Below are 24,487 nucleotides of genomic sequence, written 5' to 3' on the forward strand. Positions count from 1 at the left end.
TTCTTTAGCTATTTTTCTCAGCTTTCAAAGCTTCTGAGTGAAAGCAAGCAGTATTGGCTTTAGATAACATCGCCTAAGCATAACATGACAATTTTAGTTTTAAAAATTCTTCAATTCTTCTAGTCAGAAATTTGAATAATTTTTTTGTTCAATTTTATGCCGAAGTGTGTCAAGTTTTTCTGCCTACATTTGCAATATACTTGGGTTTTTCTAAAATTCTCTGTTTTTTTTTCAGTTTTCCATGTGAACAGAGAAAGAGGTCCGAACAAATATTTGATACGTTGTACTGATAATGGTGGTCTTTGGAGCAGCCACTTATTGTTAACGTTGCAAGAGACTAGGAAATTCTAAGGTAATCTTTAGTTACCCGTTTTAGGTTTATTCAGATTTTTTTTTTCAAATTGTGGTGGCCTACAATTTGCTATTGGCTCCTTTTCAATAGAATAATTTTCTTTCGGGCAGGTAGGATTCCTGTCGACTTTTTACACTTACTGAAACGTTTGAGCTTCAGTTAAACAGGTTCCAAACAAAGTTTTTGATTAAAAAAAATAAATGCCGTTTTTTGTTTTTGGTTTGTAGAAATAGTTTCAAATAAACTGTTATCAGATTTCTACTTTTCGTTCGTTTCTTTCGTTATTTTTCATTTTTTTTCATTTGTAGTACGCCTGGCCAGAAGCATAGTTGGTTGAGTTAAATGGAACTTGCAATTTTTATACAGCTTCTCTGTTCGAACTTAACAATTTGCGTTTTGTTATCCTCTTAGTGCTTTTTCTCTTTCTCCGTTTTGCAAGTTAAAAACTTTAATAAATAAAACTTTATTCAAGTGATCTTTTATTTTTTGTAAAGTTTTCATGTGAGGCATCCATTCACCGGTTTCTTTTTGAGTACCTACTGAGAAATAATGTGTGACGGTGTGGCTACTTTTTGAGAAGATGAAAACAAAAATCAATAATAGATTTTGATTTTCATTTTTTTTCCATTTTTCTCTGAAGTTTTCTCTTTAATGCCAATCGTGTGTTTGTTTATAACATGGCTGACCTAACTCAACTGAGTTAAATAGAGTTCAACTAAGCTAAATAATTATCAGGCTATGGTCTTCGGAAGACCTTACAGTTTGAGATTTCATGAAAATAGATATAGTATTTGCAATCCGCTCTTTCTGTCTTTGGACTTAGTGTTTAATTGGTCTCGAACGGGAAGCAACTATTGTAAGCGTGTGCGGTTTTTATGCAGAATTTTTGCTCGACCGTTTTTGCGCTTTTCTAGAATAATCTTTGACTTCTCAAGTGACTTTTTCACGCACTTCTTAATTTCTCAGAGATACAATGACAAGCCCATGATTTCTGAGTGGTTAATGCTTCTGTCTAGGTGAAGGAATCGGACTCAGGAGGTCGGGATTCGAACCCTGTTTTGTCTGAAGTTTTTGCACCCTTAAGGAAAAATTTACGCCCCACCTGTGATTCGACGTTAATCGGTTATGTTTTCAATTGCTGCCATTAAGATACTGGAGTACTTTGTACTACGAAAGCAAATCAAAATACTTCGCACTTAAAAATGTTTCCGTACAACAATCATTTTTTATTTTTCGTTCTTTCAATCCAAATCTGCGCTGTGGAAATCAATGGTGGCTAATTTCCGGCAATCTGGGTTTTTAAAAATTAGGCTAATGTCCAGTTTTTAGTGGACCTGTACAGTGTCATGCTTTATTTAACCGCTGCTCAAATGGCTGTTTTCCATAGGCGCTCTGAATTTATGCCGCGCATCAAAACAGTTTTTTGGTATCGTACGGATTGTGATTGATAAAACAAATACAGCATCTTGAGGCCTCGGAGATCGTTAGCTAAATGTCATAAGTATTCTCTAGATCGTGATCTCTCTTTTTGTATCATTTAATGAGTTTTTGTGAATTGTGTTGAATCCGTTTTCGAACGAAAATTAATTGCTCTGATGAATTTTTTTTACATCCGCAACTTTTGAAGAATATAGCAATAATGGTAATAAATTAGCTTTTCTAATTTCCTTTATTTATGCCTCCCTTATTTGTTTCAAATTAAATATTATAATAGAAACCTACAAAAACCCACAAAAACGGCAATTATTTAGACGCTCTCCTTATTGATTTTTTAAAATTGTATTACCTTTTTTAGTTTTACGTAAGTCATGACTTTCCAGCTTGACTTCTGACTTACTCACATTTCGAATTGAATGGAATTTAGAATTGCTTCAGAATTGCGCAAATACGTTCGGGGTCTCAAAAGACAACAAGAGAATTGGGAAAAATTGATAAAATCCAACATTAAGGCTTAATAATAAGTATTAATGCATTATGTCAGCAAAAACTTTCTAGTATACTGCTAACTTGTAATAGTAGAAAACTTGTTGTCCCACAATTTAATAGGTTAATGAATGTAATTAATATGCAGACCACAAAAGAACACTTTTTGAGAGTTTTTGTCCTTTTTCTTTTTTTCCTACCTTATTCAATGTGAGCGTCAATAAGGTGTCAATGGCGGCCGGCTTGGTTTTAAGTGAGCAGGCTTTGTTTAACTTGGATGCTATTCCAGAATCTTCTGGCAATGACATTCTTCTGTTTTTCGCGACATTTGCATTTACTGACGTTTGATTTACGTTGACCGTTTTAGGCCTTTATTAGGTTTTTACAGAAATTTGAGCTTTTAAGTTTTCATTGCTTTGAGTTGGACGTTTTTCTTGTTCCTTTTAAATTCAAATTTCGACAGTTTGAGAGGTTTGGCTAATCTTTTTCGATTCGTTTAATAAATTCAGATCAACTTGAGTCAATTTTTTTCCCATTTTTTGAATTTTTCGGCCTATTTTTTTCATCTTAGTCTTCAGAATAGTGTTAGTGTATTTGATTAGCTAGGGCTGTACGTTTGGTTTCGTTGGTAACTTTTGTTTTAATATCTATCATATAAATCATATAAATTTTGTTTTTAATCCATCAAATAAATGTAAGCACTTAATTGAAGTTGTTTTACTTGTATTTGTAACTTCAAAATGGCCGAGATTGACCGAGATTTCCTTGATATTTCTACTAAGCTCTTATTTTGGAAGCATGCTGTTTAGCGCAACGGGCGTTGGATGAATAATTGATGCAGCAAATTGATCTAGAAGTATTGCGGCGACATTTTTGTTGTTTCTGTTTTCCCCTATCTCTAATTATGTTTGACAGTGAGTTGTGTTGTCTTTGTCTCATGCTGTCATGCCGTGAGAGTCTATCAAATTCAATGCATCTTGGAAGAAGTTTTAATTGGCAGAAATCACATAAAATTAAAGATGAAGAACTGTATTTGAAGAAATACTTAATCTCACAACGTGAAAACATTGCTTTTAAAGTAAATTGGGAGCTTTGAAAAGTTATTTTTATTTTTAAGGAATGAAATGAAATATGCAAATGGATTTAAATTTCATGTAACCAATGTGTAAATTGATGTTTAATTTTGGCGCTTTTATGTTTTTTCGGACTAGGTTATTTTTTGGCTATAATTTTATTTACTCTTTCCAAGAAAAGGTCGCCGAGCTGATTTGGTTATCGCCGTTCATGATGAGCTTCAATTACACTTTATGCTCAAGAAAAATAGTTATGAGTTATTGGGGGGGGGGGGGGGGGGGTGATAAATGACGACGCTGGTGGACGAACCAGTATGGATCCAAAAAGTTTTTTTTGCTCAAGTTCGAGATAGAAATATGCAATATCGTTGAAAAGAATTGTGAAGCTAATGTTTTCCTTGTGTATTTGGTCGGTTGGTAGTTAATATTTATAGAAAATATCAATAGAAACGTAACTAACGAGGAAGTTGCTTGCTAGCTAATTGTTTTTATCCATGAATATACGCGTTGTTTACATTACCGAAAACTTGGCTTAATTTTGTTTCCTGTTTGTTCGACGTCCTTTGCAATTCGCTCACTGAAAATTTAATCGAACATCTTATATTTGTGCTTTATCAGCATATTTTGAAGATATTTTTAATGGAAACTTTTGTACTTTGAAATTCGGTTCGTAAAAGTGTAATCGAACATCTTATAATTTGGAGACTTGATTAAACTTTTCTCACATATGCTCTACCTAAAGAATTTGCCTGAATTTAATGTAATAGCTATTATGTATGCATGCTTTCACCTTTATGCCAACCAATATTTGCTTATTTCGCGACTAATTTCCACGAATCCGCCCTCCCTACCCACAGCCACCCTCACTCCCCTGCCCCTGCCCTCACACCTTCACGGCTGCTCTGATTGCATAATTGTTCGAATATTTTCTTGGATAGCCTGATACATGTTTTGAGCACGCAATTTATTCTATGTGCGAATTCAATACGACAAAGGTGAAATATTGAAAGGGGGTAATACCATGTACACTTTTGATGTATACCTTAACCTTTTCGAATAACACAAGTTTTGCTCCAAATTCACTTTACTTTATTCATTATTCGGCTATGTGGGTTGCTCTTTCGTTATTATATGCACTATATAGCTTGAGGTGTATGAACGCACTAAGATAGAGGTAAAGAGTCGCCTCTCTTTTGCACTTGTTGGGAAAATAAAAGGAGAAGTAGCGGAGGTGGTAGCTAAGATGGAAAAAAGAATTGAAAAAGAAATCTGCACCGCTAAGCTCTAAATGCTTTTCGGTTGCTTTTTATTTCTCTGTCTATCTTTTTTTTTTATTTTTTCTCCGCTTAATGTTAAGTCACAATTCCAGACAGAATATAACATAAACTGCGCCGTGTGTAGCTTCAAATTTCATGCTTTTTATGCGCCATCATCTTTTGAAGTGAAAAAGGAATGAAGTTTGCTTTCAACTTTATCCTTTCATAACTACAAGCGCCCTTTTTTATTATTTAAATAAAAATACAGCCTACATACCGTCAACTATTAACTTATTTTATTAACTAAGTTAGTGGATGCATGTTGGTTTAATGTTTAAATATTCTGTTTACGCAAAGTGTATTAAATTTTTTGAAGGTATTCCGCCAATTTTTGAATTACTTTTCTGCGCAGAATTATCCGGATAAAAATAAGCTATATAATTCCGAGCTGTATATGAAACAAGTGTGTGAGAGAGAAACAACGTGTATGTATGTATGTATATGCATGCCTTTTTCATTCCTAGTTGTTTACAGTGTTGGGAAAATGGCGCCTATTTTCCCACAAGTATCCTTGTCGGATAGAAAGCAATGGAAAGGGGGAAATGTCCATTTACACGCATGGAAATGATCCCTCTAGTTTTCCATGGACTGTTACCATCCATACTTTTTACTTTTTCATGCTGGATTGGAAATTGAAAACAATACAAGTTTCATTTTGGACTGAATGGAATTGTATCGTGCTCCTTTTAGTTAAAATGGAGGTTCCTTCAAATGAATGAAACACGTAAAGAAATAAGTGTATGTTGTTTTTGCTAAAAGTGTTGCGTAACTACTATAGTTGATTCAGTGTTATTTGTTGGCTACTATAACAACAACGGGTTGGGTTCTAGCGTGGACAGGGCAATGACAATAAATCAAAATGAAATGAGGCGAAGAAAGTCCAGAGTGTTAAGGGATTATTTAGTGTAGCACCGCCCCTTCTCGAATATTCAAATTGACTGTGTATTTTCAAATTGAACAATGAAAGTAACAATGTTTGTTCAAGAAAACAGCAAATATCTACAGATGATGCAAATATTTTGGGCAAAGACAAGAAAATTCTCGCGTTTAAAAATTGAAAGATGGCCTGGAAGTTTTCTAATGGTTCAAAATTCAAAAGAGATTTTGCATTTTTCAATTAGCTGTCTTGAGTTGGGTTGAAAAGGTTCCTGCTTTGAGACGTTTCTTGAATTCTTGGAACCGCGTTTTTGTCAAATAGATTTTTTAATGGCTCTCAAACGAAGTTTGTAACAATTATATTTGTCTTTCGCTTGACTGATTTTTCGTCTGACCCTTTTGTCTTTTCGTCATCAAAAACGGGATCAACAGGTAACGATCGGAAGGCATTAAGTTCTGTTGGAGCTTTTCGCCTTTTTAGATTTAAAGTATCTGATTCGACAAAAACTATTCTGCAGACATAATTTCGTGGTGTCAATAGCGGTTTTTAATTGCTCTCATCAAAATTTAATTCAAATAGTGTAAACGTGTTGGTCATTTTCATGCAAATTTTTTGACTTTCCGAGTGATTTTTGCGCCCTTGACGTTATCGTTTTGCGTGATTTAAAGTTGTCTCTCATTCACAATTTTACGCAGCTGAAATCAAGTGGCGGCAGTTCACTACTAAAAGTCAAAGTCAAATGAAAAGTGCGCCAAAATTCGTCATTTTTTCACTTCAGATTTTATTAGCGTCTAAATTGGTATTTGATAACCTCTAATGACGTCATTTGAAGCGCCCTAAACGGCAGCAGCTATTGACGAAGGCAACCGCTGGCCAGTCGTTCGAGGGCAATTCGCCCAACGTAATTTGGTTGTGTTTGCAGTTTCTTTCTTTTGTAGCGTTTTCATTTTACGCAAAATCTTTTGACTTTTTAGGCTAGTTTTCTCTCATTAAGTTGTTCAGAGTGCTTTTATAAGAACATTTTCTCAGCAAAGCAATCTAAATTTAAAGAGGATGTCAATATTGAAAAACGTAATCAAAATTTGAACGGGATCACCCTATAACGCCGAGTTTTAGACGCTTTTACTAAAACTCTGTTGAAGTCATCAAAGTTTTCAGGTGTTATGCAAAATGGTATCGATACTAATCGCTCTATCCACTTATTAAGAAGTAGGAGTAAGCCTGACTTTAAATTCCTAACAAAATAAAACCCAGTTTTGTCATCTGTCTTTTTTGAAGGAAAATATTATATAACTTTTTTAATAGCCGCACAGCGATAGCTGGGGCTATTATTGGCCTTCTCTTGGTTTTTTTTTATTTCGTCGTCATGATTTTTGTTACGACCATATGACGTCACAGCCACTTTTTGTTCATTCGTTCATGCAATTTCAACTGAATTGCATGTGTGACGTCATTTTTCGCTCTTAGTGGAGCGAGTTTTTTTGTTCATGCGCGTGATTAAATTTTTGGTCACACTTGACTTACCGCGCTCTCAAAAATGACTTCCTCACTTTGAAATTGACTTTTATTTACTTTAATTCAAAGAGATAAGGTTAAATAGGTTTGTGTCACTCTAAATGAAGGTTATTTGAGATCAGCTAATAGAGGCAGCAATGACTTATACAGGTTTTTAATCAAAATATAACAGAGCAGCCTTCAATGAAAAGACGAATTTTTTTGGTCTGTCTTTTTTTACTGTTTTTTTTAGACTGCCGATCTACGAATCTATTGCGGCTATTTCTGGCAATCTGCCAGCTATGTTATGCTTTTCGATCCCAGGTGGGGTCAGGGGAATCAACTAATACTATTTTCCACCAATCTGGCGGGTATGCTTTGTTTTATTTCGCTGTGAAGTTTTGAACCTAAATCATTTGCGTTGCAGAATTCAAAACTCATAAATGATTTGTTCTTTGGCTAGAACTAAGTGAACTTCTTATGCTAGTTTGTTTTAAAATCCTATTAAACACTAGATAGTCCCCTCTCTTTGCTTTCATTCATTTCTTTCCCACGATTACACGGAGCCATTGACTGGCACTTCCTTGGTGTTAGTTTGGGATTAATTTGTTCATGTAATAACTTCCCAGATATTGAGGCGGTTCGTTGGTTTACTCACAGTAACAGCTGGCAAATGCAATTCTACAAGTCCAGTGCCTGAAATTTGATCGTTGTGTGTAGTATTAACCGTTAGAGGCTACAGACTTTTGGTGGTTGAGTTGTTCAGTAAAATATGACGCGAAATCGACTCTGTGGCCGCTAGAGCAAAAAAGAGAAAGTTTTGTCATGGTGACATGTTCTGTTATGTTTCAGTTTCATAGCCGAATAAATTTGAATCTGTCAGGATTAGATTTCCTATTTAGAAAATCTTCAAAAAACACTCGTAAATGTTTCAAACTAACACGAAGTAGCGCGACAATGCTAGAAGTGCTGAAAGGTTGACAATAAGTTCAATGAATGGTGTGGAAATTAAAAATCTTAAAATTTTTAAATTTTGAGCCCTAGAGTTTTCAGCTGCCTGAGGATTCCGTGGTTTCTAAGTTTCATAATTAGTTAATGACATACCATTACATTTTTTGATTTGTTAAGTTGCACTTTAATTTCATACTGTGTATTGTCATCATTGTGTTTTGCCCCCCCCCCCCCCCCCCACGTCCGCAATGCGCACGTGCCGCTATTTTGTTACATATAATGTGCTAAATGACGAGACATAGTTCGAAACGGGGTTTTAAAAAACACAATGGGGGCCGAAACAGAATAGATCCGAATTAATTCAGGGCTGCTATTAAAATGCGATCGAAATAAGATTATAGAGATATCAGATCAAAGATATCGCGTACATTGCTGGAGGCACAATCAAGCAACATTGGTGGTCTTAAGGGCCACTGAAGTTGTTTCAAATGCATTTCAAGCTGCTGTTCTTCATTTTAAAGACAGTTAACGATTTACATGCGCTGTTTTCAAATTTAATAGCTATTTTTACCAGACAAAATAGTCAAAACATGCGATGACATAATATGGTATTATATGGTACGAGAAATTAAAATCCGATTGCTCGTCAAAATATGCAAGAGCGCAACAAATTTACAGAATTTTTACCTGACCTGAACAGAAAGTTGAAATTTTGAATTTGAACATTTTTTGTTACCAAACATGTTTCTGAGCATAAAAAAATTGAATAATGTTTCAAGAAGGACACAAAAATTTGGTTTACGGCTGCTTCTAAATTCCCGGATTAGTTATAGTATTTTACGATTTATTTTTTAAGTACGTTTTGATTCAATTATATCTAACCATATTAGCTGTATTATCATATTTAATTTAAAATGGACGTATCTGTTTCAGTTTACAGCGTACTTGAAAAATGGCAAGCGACTGTTCTGCGAAACTGGGGTCCTGGTGGGAACCGAACCCCTGACGAGTAGTTATGCGGCATACTACGGAGAAGGCATCAGCTGTGTTGTGGACAGAAGCACATCGATTCCCGCAGAGTTAAATGCGAAGAGTCAGCAAGGCGGAGAAACTGAAGAGGAAAATGGAACGGAACCGAAACAATATGTACAAACAGGTATAGTGTACCAAATGTCGCTTGTATGAAACGGGCAGTTGAAAACGAGATCTAGCTTGATGATGTTCAGACACCATTATTATGTATGATTGCGTGATTGATTGAATTGCAAATAGCCAGGCAGATATAGTTGCTCAGACATTCCAGACTAACTTTATATGTTCTTAATTGATAACGTGGGGAGAACTTTAACTACGTAGTCTGTAATTTTTGTATTTTTCTTACCTGATAAAAGTAGGGAGAATGCCAGATTTTATTTTGATCATCAATAAATCTGGTTTATAGTTATTTAAAAAATGAATGAATGACTGAAGAAATGTTGGCTACAAATATGGTTCAGTTTTTTTTATTACGCAGAAACGACAGTTTTTTTTGTTGTAACCTAGGTAGCCATTAGATTAGTCAAAAGGATCATGCATGATGTTGTACAAATCATAACGTATTTCCTTGTGTTATCCTTATATGGAATTGAGGAAATCTTATATGATTTTTGAATAAAACTCGAATTAATAGCCGCACAGTGATAGCCGGGTCTATTATTGGCCTTCTCTTGGTATTTTACGACTCGAAGAGGCTTTATGGTTTTCTGTTTTTTTGATAAGTGAGCGAGCAAGAAAACTGGAAGTTCAGGGAGTGAATAAAGTTTGAAAAAGTTGTTATGTTAGAGTGAACAAATTCGAAGAGCGGAGAAAAGAGAGTGGTTCTTTTGTTCATGACTTCGTTTGAAACAGAGCGAGAAATGTAGGTGTGAAGAAATTTTCGCTAAACGAGCAAATTCGTTTGTTCACGTGCGGATTTTTCCAGCTGTTTCTTTTTGGTTTTTGAAATTTCTTTGTCGTATAAAAGATTATTTTAGACTAAAATTATAATTTTCAGATTATTTGATGGCGTTTCGAAAATTTTTAGTAATTAAGTAGAGTTTTGCGCTAATTTGGAGGTTTTTCAACTAATTCTCCGGTTTTAAGTCTATTTTATTAATTTTTGGCCCATTATTGTGTTTTATTGCATTTTTACTGAGTTTAAGCTTAATGATGGTGGGCAGATTTTATTGCAAATTAAATTTAGGTTTTGTAATTTTTAATTACCTTTTTTTTGCTTTATTTCAAAGTCAGATGTTTAATTGCCCTCAAACGAAGTTAGTTGTAATTGTATTAGTCCTGTCGGTCTTTGTTATGCGTTTTTTTTAACCGATTTTTATTTTGACCCATTTGCATCAAAAACGGGATAAACAGGTAGCGCCCAGCGGCAATAAGTGCTCTTGGAGCCTTTCAGCTCACTAGTCTCCAAGTATGCGATTCAGAGAAACTGTTTTGGAGACTTACTCATGGTGTGAAGGGCGGTTCTGTGAGGTTGACTACCGCCACATCAGGCCCCTCTCACTTCGTCCGTAAGGGCCCCTACACATTGTTCAGTCCTTGCACATTGTTCAGTCCCCTGCACATGGTTCAGTCCTCAAGGGCCCCGTGCAGCCAAAAACCGCCCTCCCCCGCTGTGGTACCTCCGCTGTGGTCCCCCCACTATCCCCCCTCCCCGCCCGCCGCCGCCCTTACATCACGCCCCTTCAATTAAGCTAAAGCTAGCCTCACTAAACCTTGGCCACCGCTCGCCGGTCGTTTAAGAGCATGTCGCCCGACGTTAATCGGTTATGTTTTATTTTGGCTATTCCGAATTTTTGAATGCAAGGTTATTGTCTTGACTGCTCGAATTATTGTTTTCCCATTGTATTTTTACTTGAAAACGTGATTGAATTTTCTTTTTTTGTTGTTTTAATTACTTTTTATTTAAATTTTGTTTACTTTTATTTAAATTAAGATAGTATTTTCTTTTTTCTGATGCTCACGGCCATCAGAAAAAAGTTATTTGGCAGGCTGATTTTTGGCAGACATTGTTGGCTGATTTTTGGCAGGCTGATTTGTGGCAGTAATTGTTTTCGGAATTCTTCTAGCTTTTTTTTACCGCAAGTACTTTTCGTTAAGATTAAAATTACCGTGTTGACTAATTTTCTCTGAGCGAAAGAAATTCTTTGAGCATGCGCTTCAATCAGTGAATGAATTGTTGACTTTGAAAAGTGTTTTTGAGAGAATGAAGCATATAGTTAACCCTTTTGGCTGTTTTTTCGTCAATTTGACTCTCTTTCTTTGCTTGTAATTTGGTTGTTGTTTAAATAGTTTTTGACCAATGCTGCATTGTATGTAGCTGGCTGAAATTGATAGCAAAGTTTTTGAGATCCTAGTAATTAGTTTTAAGGGCCAATTAGGCACATATTTCTCCATTTTTTTGGATTATTTCATTATATGTTTGTTTTTTTTGCATCTTTGAAAGGTTATTTTTCTGGAAATAAAGTATATTTGGCAGCGTCCTTTGATAGTTTATACATTTGGCTCTTATTTATAGCTTACCTCATTTTTGTTTTATAGAACTTTAAATCTACTAATCCGATATTTGCTATTTTTGTCCAATTGTCTGTTTTTTGTTAGTTTTTTTGGGTTTAGTTAGTATAAAGTCTCTTTGTGACCGGCGCGGCTTTTTTTTGTGTAATGAATAATGGTTTAGTCTTTGGCATTGACTTAGAAGTGCAGTGAAAAATTTGTTCCGTAAACGCTGTTTTAACGATATTTTTTACGGAAATTTTTTTGCAAAATTTTTTAGTGTTCCAAATCTTTGAACTGTTACAACTTTTTTGTTTACACAAGAGATTGAACATCTTCCGAGCCATTAATGCCAAGTATAATTTTATGTTTTTCTTGCTCGTTTTCCTATTTGATTCTGAACTTTCCGAAACTATTTTTACGAAGTCTTTTTGTTTCTTTGTTCTCTTTTTGACAATGTTTTCGTATTATTCAAACTCTAGCATGTATCATTCTAGCTTTCTCCACAAATCTAGTTTTTTTTTCACTGATTTTCATGCGTTAAAAAATTTAATTTCAAACTTTTTTGCTAGATTTTTAATTTTTCTTGGTTTGCAACTGATTTCATATATATTTTACCACTTAGGCTTTTCTGGGTTTAGTTTTTAAAACTTCGACTGAAATTCAGTTTTTGCGAGTTTTTTGGGGTTAGGTCTTAAATGAACTGTTTTTTTTTTCATTTTGTGTTACTCTGTTCCTTTTTTAAAATTATTTATTTTTTGCAATATTTAGAATTCATTTTGTCTGCTATCTCCAATAAGTAAGAAATATAGCTTCTTTTCTTCAGTCCTAATTCTTAAGTGCTCTGACGCCAAATGAAATTGTTTAGTTTTTTTTTCTTGAGTCCTCTTAATTTTAGTTTCCTTTTTTGAGGACAGAAATTTTATTACATGCCTTAAGCTTTCCGACTGTATCTTTTGGGTCATAGTTGATTGTGGTGTGCTGATTCTTGAAAATATCTTTAGTTACTTCGTGACAATTTTACTGGTCATATTTTGAGCCTATCAATATTTCTCTATTTTAAGAACTTTGGCCAATTTTCAACGCCACCAGATGTTTTTAGTAATATAAATTTGCAGTATAAAGATATCTCATTGAGTGTCATCTGTCAACTTTTTGTCTTTAGGTTTAAATTTTTGTGTCTTTTCGTATAATCTTGATTGCTTTACTTGTTTTTATGTAAACTATTTCATTGACGTCAATGCTCAAATCTTTCTCCTTATGAGGTATAATCTTTTATACAAATAATTTCTTCAAAGCTGGTAAGGTAAAGAATAACTGCTTTACCACAAAAGATAATGGTTTCGGCTGTTGTTACGGCCATGTTTTTTACAATTCAAAGAATTTGAATTGTATTGGGGCGCTGTCTTTTTTTTTAAAGATCTGTTCACACATTTTCATGATTTTTGAAGTCAAATTGGAGTAGTGATTTTGGTCACGCCGAAACAGGAAATGGAGCGAAAAATGGTTTTGCGGCGTGAATCTTTTTCGCTCTAATTTTAAAGTAGAGTGAGAAAACTGTGTTTGAACAAAAATTCGGTTTCCCTGTAGTGGTTTTTTGTTCACATGCGGCAATTTCACTTTACTGTTTTTTCGATTTTTTGGATCGGATTTTTTTCTAAATGGTTTTCCCAATCCATTCACAGCTCATTCTAGGCCTAGTTTTTTGTTTGAATTAAATTTTCATTCGCTAGTGGTTTTTTTGTTCACATGCGGCATTTTGACATTGATTTTTTGTTTTTTTTTTCTTATTTTTTGATCTGATTTTTTTAAAATGGTTTTCTCAATTCACTCATAGTCCATTCTAGGTCTAGTTTTTCTGTTTAGTCAATGAAAATTCTTTGAATTGTACGTCAGGACTTGTCCTGCTATGTTTTTTATTTCATCGTCAACATTTTTGTTATGCTTTTTAATCATTCGTTCATGCAATTTTAACAGAAGTGCGTGCGTAACGTCATATCTCACTCTTAGTGGAGCGAGTTTTCTTGTTCAGTCGCGTGATTAAGTTTTTGGTCACACGTGACTTGCCTCACTCTCAAAAATGACTTCTTCACTTTGAAATTGACTTTTTTTTAACTTTAATTCAAAGATATAAGGTCAAGGGAATGTGTGTCACTCTAATTGAAGCTTATTTGAGAGCAGCTAATAGAGGCAGCAATAACTTATACAGATAATCAATTAGAAGATAATTTCTCATCTTTTAATGAAAAGAGCGATTTTTTTGTGTATCATACTACAAAGGTATTGCGGCAATCTTCTGGCAATCTGCCAGCTATGTTTGGACTTTGTACAATTCAGGTGAAAAATTATCTCAACATTTTCGTGATGGTGTGTTCTTTATTTTTTTAATCGATGGTGCATAATAACTGTTACAGAAATGTTGTATTACACGTTTTTAGAATTTATTATGATCCTTTTATAATTACCGGGAAATCATATAAATCATATCTGACCTTGAATAATAAACAGGAATCATTATGATCTTGTGTGTTTCCCAAGAATTCTATATAATGGGTAACTGGGAAACATGTTTAGTGACAGTTAATCTCAAATTTTCCAATAAGAAATTTGGAGGTGAAGAAGTGTAAGAAACTTTAGAAATATGTCCGCAGAACTATTCACGTGTCAGGGCAATTTACACAATGACATTATACGCAATGCCATTATACACAATCTACGCAATTTTTAGGACAATTATTTAGCCGACTATACATTTAAATGGCTATCACAACCGAACATGGGATTATATTGGCCGATTAAGTATGTTAAAACTTCCTTTTAATAGCGACTGCTAATTTGTAGTCGGATTATTAAACGAAAAGATCAAAGGGGCATTGGGCAAATTGGCATTGTGTAAAATGGCATTGGGTAACATGGAATTGGGTTAATTATCATGTAACCAGTAGAAACTGAATAGCGATATGTGTTTTCAGGAACGGAGGCTAAAGTGGAGACGGCAGATGATCAATTCTTCCCAGTCTACACGAATGTGGCATGTCGTTAGTACTTCTTCTCTGATCGCTACTCTCATGCGGCCAAAGTTTTTCACGAATTAGTTCCAGGTTTATCGTTTTTTGAATATTTATCATTTTGGCTCTTATAAGTTATTTGCTCAATTGGCATGAATTTAAAGTCGATAAGTGGTAAGTTTTTCTCTGAAATTGTTAGCAGATTTGTTAAAAAAACAGATGTATTCTGTTTCGCGGTTCCTGCTTAGTGGACATATACGCCCCCAGGCGCACGTGTTGTTTTTACATAGTATCGTGTTATGTAGCAACACATAAATTGTAATGAGGCTCCGCCCTCCTTTCGCATTTTTAATTTATGGTAGATACAATTGGTTTAGAGTTGTGAATAAATTTCAGCACCTGCGTCGTTCGAGGAGTGTGTGTACGGTGGAGCAACCCTGACCAATGACGAGTACACTATGGGACAGACAGTGTTCGTACCCCTGTACAGAGTGTACCACACCCTCAGACACCAGTCCATTGCAATACAGGCATATGGCAGGGCCAGTATTGTTATAGAGGACATGTCCCCGTACAAACCCATCGGGGTTCCGGTTAGTGAAAAATAAATGTTCCGAGTTTTGCAGGCAGTTAAGTTTAATCAGAGTTATTGTTAATAGCTCCGGAGCAATAGTGATGCCATTATAGGACTCATCGTAGTTGTTTTACTGAGAAATTCCTTTGGGGCGTTGTCTTTACGACTTGAAGAGGAGTTTGGAATTTACGAATTGAGCGATTTTTGTAGCAATTATAAATTAATCCTGTGGTCTTTTTTACTGCAATTTTTAGCTTGAATAATTTTTTTCGTCCTCAAAAACGGGATAAGCAGGTAACGTCCGAAGGGAATTAAGTTCTCTTGAAGCTTTTCGGTTCACTAGACGCTAGGTATGCAGTTCACCCAAGCATGTTGTCAGGGCGGTTCTTTTTGTTTGACCAACCCGCGAGCTCAACTACGCCCCTCGCCCCACATCAGACCGCTCCCCCAATCCCCACCCCTGCACTTTGTTACACCCGTAACCCAACGAGCTCTTGTTGGTTTTTTAGGTTTCATCCGTTTGTTTTAGGTTTGTTTTAGCTGTTAGGTTTCTTTTGTTCTAGATCTCATTCGTTTTTTAGACAACAGGTCTATATAAAGCCATGGCAGCTATTTTCTGGAGATCCGCCGGCTATTTAGTGAAAGTGGTTTAGGAATTGTCGTGCAATGCTTTTTTTAGTGCGTCGTCTTCTTCGATTTTTGACTATTTGATCGCATGCCTGGAATTAATGTTCCCGCTTTTTAATTGACTTCCACCACTTATTAGCTGAATTTGTTAGCATTATTACCACGTTTTCTTTCTGTGTAAGATTTATATCAATCGACATTTACTTTTGTATGAGCATGCACAATATATCAAGTAAAATGACCTCAATTATGAAACCAAAATTTAGAACTTAAATTTCAACGGAAATTCATTAAGAGGTCACGCAGACTCTATTGCTCGAATGACGTTACTTTGCAAATTTTGATTGCAAAATAAGGATTGAATTTGGGGTGCTCTTTTTTTAACATCTGTTCACATGTTTTCATGAACTCGATGTCAAATTGGAGTAGTGACTTTGGTCTTGCTGAAACAAGAGGTGGAGTATAAAACGAGTGGTTTTACAGCGTGCAATTTTTAATTGCTTTCGAACGAAGTCTGAAGCAATAATTTTAAACGCGTCGGTCTTTTAACGACTCGAAAAGGAGAATTGAGATTCTATAGGCTTTTTTATCTGACGTAAGTTTGTTCATGACTTGAACTTTTGACTTTTGTTTTCGAACGTTGAGTTCTCCCCTAAACTAAAAGCTGTGTCGTCATTTTTTAAAGCTTGATCTGCAGTTTCATTAGGCTATCAATTTTTTCGTTATTTCTTTTCTTTGATTAATAGTCGGCCTCATCTTCTCAGCCGGCTATTGTAGCGCTCCTAATTTTTTTTACAATTCAAAGAATTTGAATTGTATTGGGGCGCTGTCTTTTTTAAGATCTGTTCACACATTTCCATGATTTTTGAAGTCAAATTGGAGTAGTGATTTTGGTCACGCCGAAACAGGAAATGAAGCGAAAAAGCGAGTGGTTTTGCGGCGTGATATTTTATCGCTCTAATTTTAAAGTAGAGTGAGAAAACAGTGTTTGAACAAAAATTCGCTTTCTCGCTAGTGGTTTTTTGTTCACATGCGGAAATTTCACTGTGGTTTTTACTGTTTTTTCAGTTTTTGGATCGAATTTTTTTCTAAATGGTTTTACCAATCCACTCATAGTTCATTTTAGGCATAGTTTTTTGTTTGAACCAAATGTCCAATTCTCGCTAGATTTTTTTGTTCGCATGCCGCATTTTGACATTTTCATTTTTTGATCTGATTTTTTTGGGAATTGGTTTTCCCAATTCACTCATAGTCTGATCTTGGTCTAGTTTTTGTTTAGTCAATGAAAATTCTTTGAATTGTGCGTCAGGACTTGTCCTCTTATGTTTTTTTTTGCTTCCTCGAACAAAAAAATGTTTTGCTTTACCTCATTTTGCCGCTTTTTCAACATTTTGCGTGAAATCTTTTAGACTTCTCTAAGCTAGTTTCTCTCTTCTCTTTTTCTGCTAAAATTTATTTTGAACAGCAGTTACTCAGCAAACCAATTCAAAATGAAAAAATTCAGTATTAAAAATTGAAGTCAGAAATAGAAACGGGATAAACCTATAAAGACCTATTTTAGATGCCCGCTATTTGAACGTCGTTCCTTTAAGTTTTAGTTACCATCTCTAATGCTTATTGGTTTTGATAGTAGCCCCTGTAGCCTCTCTCTAAGAAACAGAATTATGTTCAACTACAAAATGCCATCAAAATAAATCGGACTTAGAAAATTTTTTGTACAAAAATTTTTTTCAATATTTTCTATTCTTTCAATCCCAATCATGCTTATTGGAATAAACGGTGGCTATTTTCCGGCAATTTGCCGGGTATGTTTTCTTATTTTAGGTATGGTTAGGTTAGTTTTTATATTGCAGGGCTCTTCGAGTATTTTCCGGTTTTCTACCGGCTAGATGTTTTTATGCAAAAGTTTGGCTTGACCGATTTGACTTTCGAGTGCCTTTTGCGCCCTTGACTTTTTTCGTTTTGTGTGATGTAAGTTTCTCTCTCATTTGAAACTTTAATTAGCTGAACTCAAGTAGCGGCAGCTCACTATTAAAAGTCAAATGAAAAATGCGCCGAAACTTTGAATTTTATTGGTGGTTATAATGATATATAATAACGTCTGTCATTTGCAGCCCCGTGGCAATTTTAGTCCCCCCTCCCCGACTGAAGCAGGTTGCAATTGATTAGAGCTCGCACTTATCGTTCGGGAGCATATCTTCCGATGTTAGTCGGTTTTTTTCCCTCTAATTTTTAAGTAGGTTGGGAAAACCGTGGTTGGACAGAAACTCTTTCTCGATTATTATTTTTGTTTGTGCGGTAATTTGACTTCTGTTTTTGTTGAAGTTATTAGTTCTAACTGCTTTTCGGGAACAATTTCCAGTAGTTTCTTAGTGCAGCTTTTTGTTTAGTCAATGAAAATTCATTGAAATATAGTTCAGGACTTGTCCTGCTATGTTTTTTTAAATTCTACGTTTCAATCACGTTTTTCAGATTACATGAGTCAGGACTTTCGTGTTTGATTTCTGACTTACCTCACCCACTGTTTCAGCTGAGTGAGTTTTTAGAGTTCATTCAGCACGTTTACTCGAATAAGTTGCAGGTCAAAAAGGGAAATAAAAACAAACGGGATAAACAAATAAAGCCCAAGCACTAAGACTTAATGTTCAAAGACTTAGTGCATTAAGTTATCAGCATTCCTTGGAGTATACTGCTAACTGTCATTAGTGTTCAGTGTATTGTCCTCCTAATGAGACTGAATTCACCACATCAACTCTAATGAACCTGCGGGCCACATTAAAACACACTTTGACATTTAGGAAAAATACTAAATTGTCATCAATTTTCCTCTTTATTTTTCTCAATTTGTTTCAATCCAAACGTCGGTCGGTGGGGTCCACGGCGGCTATTTTGCTATTTTACACCACTTTACAGACTTTTTTGCGTTGAGTTTCGGTTACTCTCGTTTTATCGAATGGACTTAGCGCTTGTTTAAAAACGAGGTTAGTGTGATGATTAATTACTTCTGCACAGGTTTCTATTCAATTGTTTTGGGAATAAAGATGCATACCAATGTTTTCTCAGTCGACAACAAAGTTTTTATTATCTCATTCGTTACCTGGCTTAAAAAAATGAAGCTGAAATTATATTTAAAAATTTGTAAACTTTGTGCGACGCGTAGCTCCGCGATTTCAAGCAACTTGTTAATAATTAATCTGAGTGTTTATAATCGTTGAGGGTCCTCTGATTCAGTCCTAAAAATAAAATAGTTTTTAGAGCTCTGAAAGGCATCTGATTCAATCCTGATATATTGTAGGTCAGTGTGCAAGTGAGTGAAGTGCATCTGCCCACTGTTGGCATTCAAGAGGAAGACGAGGAGTACTTCGACGATGACCACTCGGATCCACTGGCCTACCGAGAGAGCACTGGTGAAAACGAAGACTCGGAAATAACATCATCTCCACTTCCGAATGGAGAGTACATTCCGGAGAGACCTCTGGAACCGATCATGTTTGAAGTGCATCACAGTGGGGAGTCGCAGTATGCCTCGGCTGCTGAGTCACCGCAAATGCAAGTGTACCCTGCTAACGGAACTGAAAACGATCACTTTGTGGCACCAAACGCCAAGGTATCCAAGATATTTAGTGTATATTTGAATACTGCTTGTGGACGTGTTGAGTGATATATGTGCATTGAAACAAGGCCGGTAGGCCACAGAATCAATTCATTAAAAACAAAATTGAGTATCAAAAAAGTGGTATACTGTGTTTAATTTGCAAGAGTATGTGAGTTAGCGTCCATTTTTCTTTCCGATCTGTTATTGGATAGTTTTATTGGACAGATGAATTAGTAGAGAGTTATGCTCTTTCTACTAGTCAGTAAATTAAGATAATTTTGACTTAGAAAAATTTTTAAGTGGGTTTTGATTTCTGCTTTGGGGCTTTTTCTTGTGCATATTTTGTATACATCTATCTTCATAGATAAATGATTATAGACTCGGGGGCTTCTAGTCAACTCCTATATTCATGTATAAGTTCTGACAGTAGTCAAAAGTCAAAGAGCATCATAATATGGGCTATTATTGGCCTTCTCTTAGTTTTTTTTACAATTCAAAAAATTAGAATTGTATTTGGTCGGTTTTTTTGAAGATCTGTTCAAACATTTTGACGATTTTCGAAGTCAAATTGAAATGATGATTTTGGTCTTGCCGAAACAGGAAGTTGAAGGAAGCGAGTGGGTGGTTTTGGGGCTTGATTTTTCGCTCTAATTTCAAAGTAGAGTCAGAAAACGGTGCTTCAACAAAAATTTGATTTCTCGCTAGTGGATTTTGATTACATGCGGCATTTTGACATTGACTTACTGTTTTTTCGATTTCTTAGATCTTATTTTCTGAATGGTTTTCTCAAACGGTTCATAATCCCCTCTAGGTCTAGTTTTTTGTTTTTTCAATGAAAAGAATTTGAATTGTATATCAGGACTTGTCCTGCTATGTTTTTAATTTCGTAGTCAAGATTTTTGTTTTGACCATATGACGTCACAATTACTTCAAATCTGCTTTTTGTTCATTCGTTCATGCAATGTCAACTGAATTGCGTGTGGCGTCATTATTCACTCTTAGTGGAACGAGTTTTTTACAATTCAAAGATTTTGAATTGTATTGGGGCACTGTCTTTTTTTTAAGATCTGTTCACACATTTTATGTATGATAGAAACGAAATATTCTATTTTCCGTGTTAATTGCTCTCGAACGAAGTTTGAAGCAACTATTGCACACGTGTCTTACGCAAAATTTTCGCTAACTCGTTTTTCCACTTTTGTTCTAGAACATTCTTGGCCTTTTAGGTACCTTTTCTGCGCTTGACTTCTCAATTTTGGTGTTGTATCAATTGCTCTCATTCTGAAATAACATTTGTTCCTAAAATAAAAGCGATCGTGAGCGGTTGAGTGTCATGTTCGGTTCGTTATAGGTGAGCGGTTAAGATGTCAGACAGCAGTCCTGGAGGTCAAGGGTTCGAAACCGTATGAGGTGGTATTTTGCGCCCTTAAAAATTGCTAAGCTACACATCCTAATTTAAATTCCCCTCCCGGCCTGTCCGAGAGCAACGTTCGAGAGCAATTCATCCGACGCTAATGTGTTTATGTTGGAATAACAACTGTATATGTTTATAGTAAATAAAATCTTTGCTAATCAGGTATTTCTGTTCAGGTTTTGAATGGAGTTGAATACCACCAGGAAAGCTCAATTGACACTCCAGTGCGAGAAGACGACAACAACAGTTATCCGGCTACAGCCATTGTGTCCATTGAAAATGAGAATGCAGCGGAATACAGTGACTCTGAGGCGGAACAGGAACCAGAACCGGTGGCTGTTCCACCTGAATCCGTCAGTGACGATGTTGGACGAGAGGAGGTCTTTTTGGAGAATCATGTCGCACCAGTCCAGGAACCAGAGGAACCCAGACCCCTGTTTTCAACCGAACAGGTTTTGATAGCTTACGAGAAGGAACCATATTCAGTGGAGGAGGATATACCTGAGATTGAGGAAGTGGAAAATGTCGCCGAGGAAATGAAAGTTCAAGAAAGCTGTCCGGAACCACCGGTTTTGGCTCCTCCGGAAATCGAGGAATCATTGGTTCCCTCAGAGCCGAAGGAGAACGAAAGTGCTCAGTCTGTAGAGTTGGATTCGAACGGGCTACCGATTGGGGCAATGATACCACTTACTAACTCAAACGAATCTTTCAACAGTGATAACACAACAGATGATCAACCTGCGTCCGAAGTTTTCCAAGAGGAACCAATACCTGTAGCGCCTATAATGTACACATACAATCAGCAAATTGAGTCACCCGTGACTCAGGAATCGAAGGTCACAATTGAAAACGTGCGAATCATTCAAAACGCTAGCATGATGGAGACTCTCGAGATCATAACCACAGATGTAGGAACTGAATTAAACAGTGAGCCATATATCAACGGAGAGGGTGATAGCTACGAACCAACATTGCAGATTGCTCCTCGCGATTACCAACATCCCTCGCAAGAATCGGGCAGGTACTCTGAAAGTGATGCCGCTATGTACGAAGACTTCAGAGCTGACGATATTGAAGCGCAGCATGATCGATTACCAAACGGAACTGCGAGCAACACTCTCGAAGAACTGAGCGTTGATACTAATGCCCCGACTGTTGATTTGGATTCTACGGAAGCTGAGTATCATTCCGGATCTTCGAACTGCGCGGAGTTCATGGTCAACTCGCTTACTCCAGATTACTACTTGGTGGATAATGACAATGCAAATAACTCAGCGTTGACCCCGGATCTGCCGTCACCTAGTTTTCCAGAACCGATTGAAGAAAATGAACCATGTGAGGAACCAGTGGAAGCTTCATTTGAGGAACCAGAACAGGAAGAAGAACCCGAGGAGACCCAGGTTGACGATGAGGATGAGTCGTATGCGGCCAGCGATAAAGACGAGGTCACTGAAGTTTACCAGCCGAAAGAGGAAAAAGATGAGGAAGAGGATTTGGAGAAGAGTGCAGAAGTAGAACGACAATCTTCAAGTGGAAGTTCATCGCTTGTTGAACCTCTGAACTATGTTGAGACGGCTGAAAATATTGCAGAGGCAGCAATAAGAGAAGCTACAGTCCAGATCTCAAAGGACGAGGTTGTCAGAACTTCTGTCCATTTTAACGTTGAAGAAGAACCGAACACGGGGACTGACTCTCCTTCAATCGCACCTGAGAAACTCCTGTATGTTGATGATGTTAACACTACAGAATCTTCCGACAAAACAAGTTATGACAATGTGCAGTTTGATGATCTTTTGGACTATGAAGAGAATACGAGATCTGATCAGGTTGAAGATCTCAATTCGAGTCCTACTGAGAATGGTACACTTGAGAGCACTGAGTTGTCGCCGCCGCCTTTAGTTCATTTGGACTCTGTGACTAACGATTATGAGAATGAACAGGAACCAGAAAAGGTAGATTTGGGGGTGTTTCTACCACCACCTCCGGAACCACCAGTGCAACATCACGAGCCACAGTTCCAGGAAGTTATTGCTAATATATCACTGGAACCTAGCATGAATCCTAGCCAGCAGCAGTTTGCACAAATTCCCTCTGATCAGTTGTACAATGTTCCAACTCAGAGCACGGTTGAGTCAAGTAGCGAAGACGAAGATGATGAAGAGGGGCTGTCTGCTATTGAAGAGGAACCTTCACTAACTACTCAGGACGGAGAAGAATCGACACCACCCCCAATTCCTGACAGAAGTCTTATACCAGACTTCCCAGCTCCACCGATTCCACTACGGGCACCAGCGCCAGAACCTGAAAGCTACCTTCCTGACCCTACTTACAGTGGAACTGTAGACGACTATCTGGCAAATAAATTCCAAGATGATCCATTTCCAGTGCCAATTATGGAACCACTTTCTCCCATTACTGAAAAGACTTTTGACGGGGAAACAACCGCGGATGAGGCATCGCCGAGCGTGTTCAGTGATAACAACACTTCTAAGCAGTTTGATTTGATGATGTCGGATTGTGGCTCTTATGATGTGAATGAAAGTGATCCTGGAATGCCAGTTCCTAGTGAGGTAAATCAGACGTTCAACGACACGTTCCCAGAAATTGACGACGATGATGCAGCGGAAGACATGCAAAAGCACGAGTATAGTCTTCAGAGCGATGATCATTCGAATGAGAATCTGGAGTCGTTGGTTCCACCGGAACGTGAGCCGATAACACCTGAGGATGACATCTATATCTCCTATGGACCAGGAGTGAGTGGGACTCTGGTGTCTGAGCATGCTGAGAATGACGATTATGACATAGACGACTTGATTGGACCTGGACCCGAATCAGTGCCACCGCCGATTGACAGGTCTCAGAAACCGACTGATCAGTCGCCGAGTCATGATAGCGGCAGTTCGCCTTTCCATGCACAAAATGAGGTGAGCATGGTTTTTTAATAATAGCCGCACAGCGATAGCTGGGGCTATTATAAGCCTTCTCTTGGTTTTTTTTTACAATTCAAAGAATTTGAATTGTATTGGGGCGCTGTCTTTTTTTAAGATCTGTTCACACATTTTCATGATTTTTGAAGTCCAATTGGAGTAGTGATCTTGGTCACACCGAAACAGGAAGTGGAGCGAAAAAGCGAGTGGTTTTGTGGCGTAAAATTGTTTCTCTCTAATTTTAAAGTAGAGTGAGAAAACGGTGTTTGAACAAAAATTCGCATTCTCGCTACTGGTTTTTTGTTCACATGCGGCCATTTCACCTTGATTTTTACTGTTTTTTTATTTGTTGGATCGGATTTTTTTCTAAATGGTTTATTCAATCCATTCATAGTTCGTTCTAGTCCTAGTTTTTTGTTTCAACCAAATTTCCAGTTCTCGCTAGTGGTTTTTGAGATTGATTTTCTGTTTTTTTTTTAATCTGATTTTTATAGAAATGGTTTTCCCAATTCACTCATAGTCCGTTCTAGGTCTAGTTTTTTTGTTTAGTCAATGAAAATTCTTTGAATTGTACGTCAGGACTTGTCCTGCTTTGTTTTTTTATTTCGTCGTCGCGATTTTTGTTACGACCAAATGGCGTCACAACCACTTCAAATCTGCTTTTTGTTCATTCGTTCATATAATTTCCACTGAAGTGCGTGTGTGACGTCATTTATCGTTCTTAGTGGAGCGAGATTTTTTGTTCATTCGCGGGATTAATTTTTTGGTCACACTTGACTTACCCCACTCTCAGAAATGACTTCCTCGCTTTGAAATTGACTTTTATTT

At 36.6% G+C, this 24,487-nt stretch overlaps 1 protein-coding gene across 2 annotated transcripts in view; it reads left to right on the plus strand.

Moving 5' to 3' along the window:
• LOC142334975 (uncharacterized) overlaps positions 1–24,487 on the plus strand; it is a 50,140-nt gene that overhangs the window by 16,670 nt on the left and 8,983 nt on the right. For both annotated transcript variants that reach the window (XM_075383306.1, XM_075383312.1), the window contains exons 7-11: positions 8,920–9,142; positions 14,484–14,549; positions 14,916–15,112; positions 19,016–19,327; positions 20,906–23,656. In XM_075383306.1, the coding sequence (XP_075239421.1) occupies positions 8,920–9,142; positions 14,484–14,549; positions 14,916–15,112; positions 19,016–19,327; positions 20,906–23,656 (3,549 nt within the window). The remainder of the gene's footprint in view (positions 1–8,919; positions 9,143–14,483; positions 14,550–14,915; positions 15,113–19,015; positions 19,328–20,905; positions 23,657–24,487) is intronic.

Source organism: Convolutriloba macropyga, chromosome 1 (assembly GCF_964194025.1).
Source record: "Convolutriloba macropyga chromosome 1, txConMacr16.3, whole genome shotgun sequence".
NCBI classification, from domain to species: Eukaryota; Metazoa; Xenacoelomorpha; order Acoela; family Convolutidae; genus Convolutriloba; species Convolutriloba macropyga.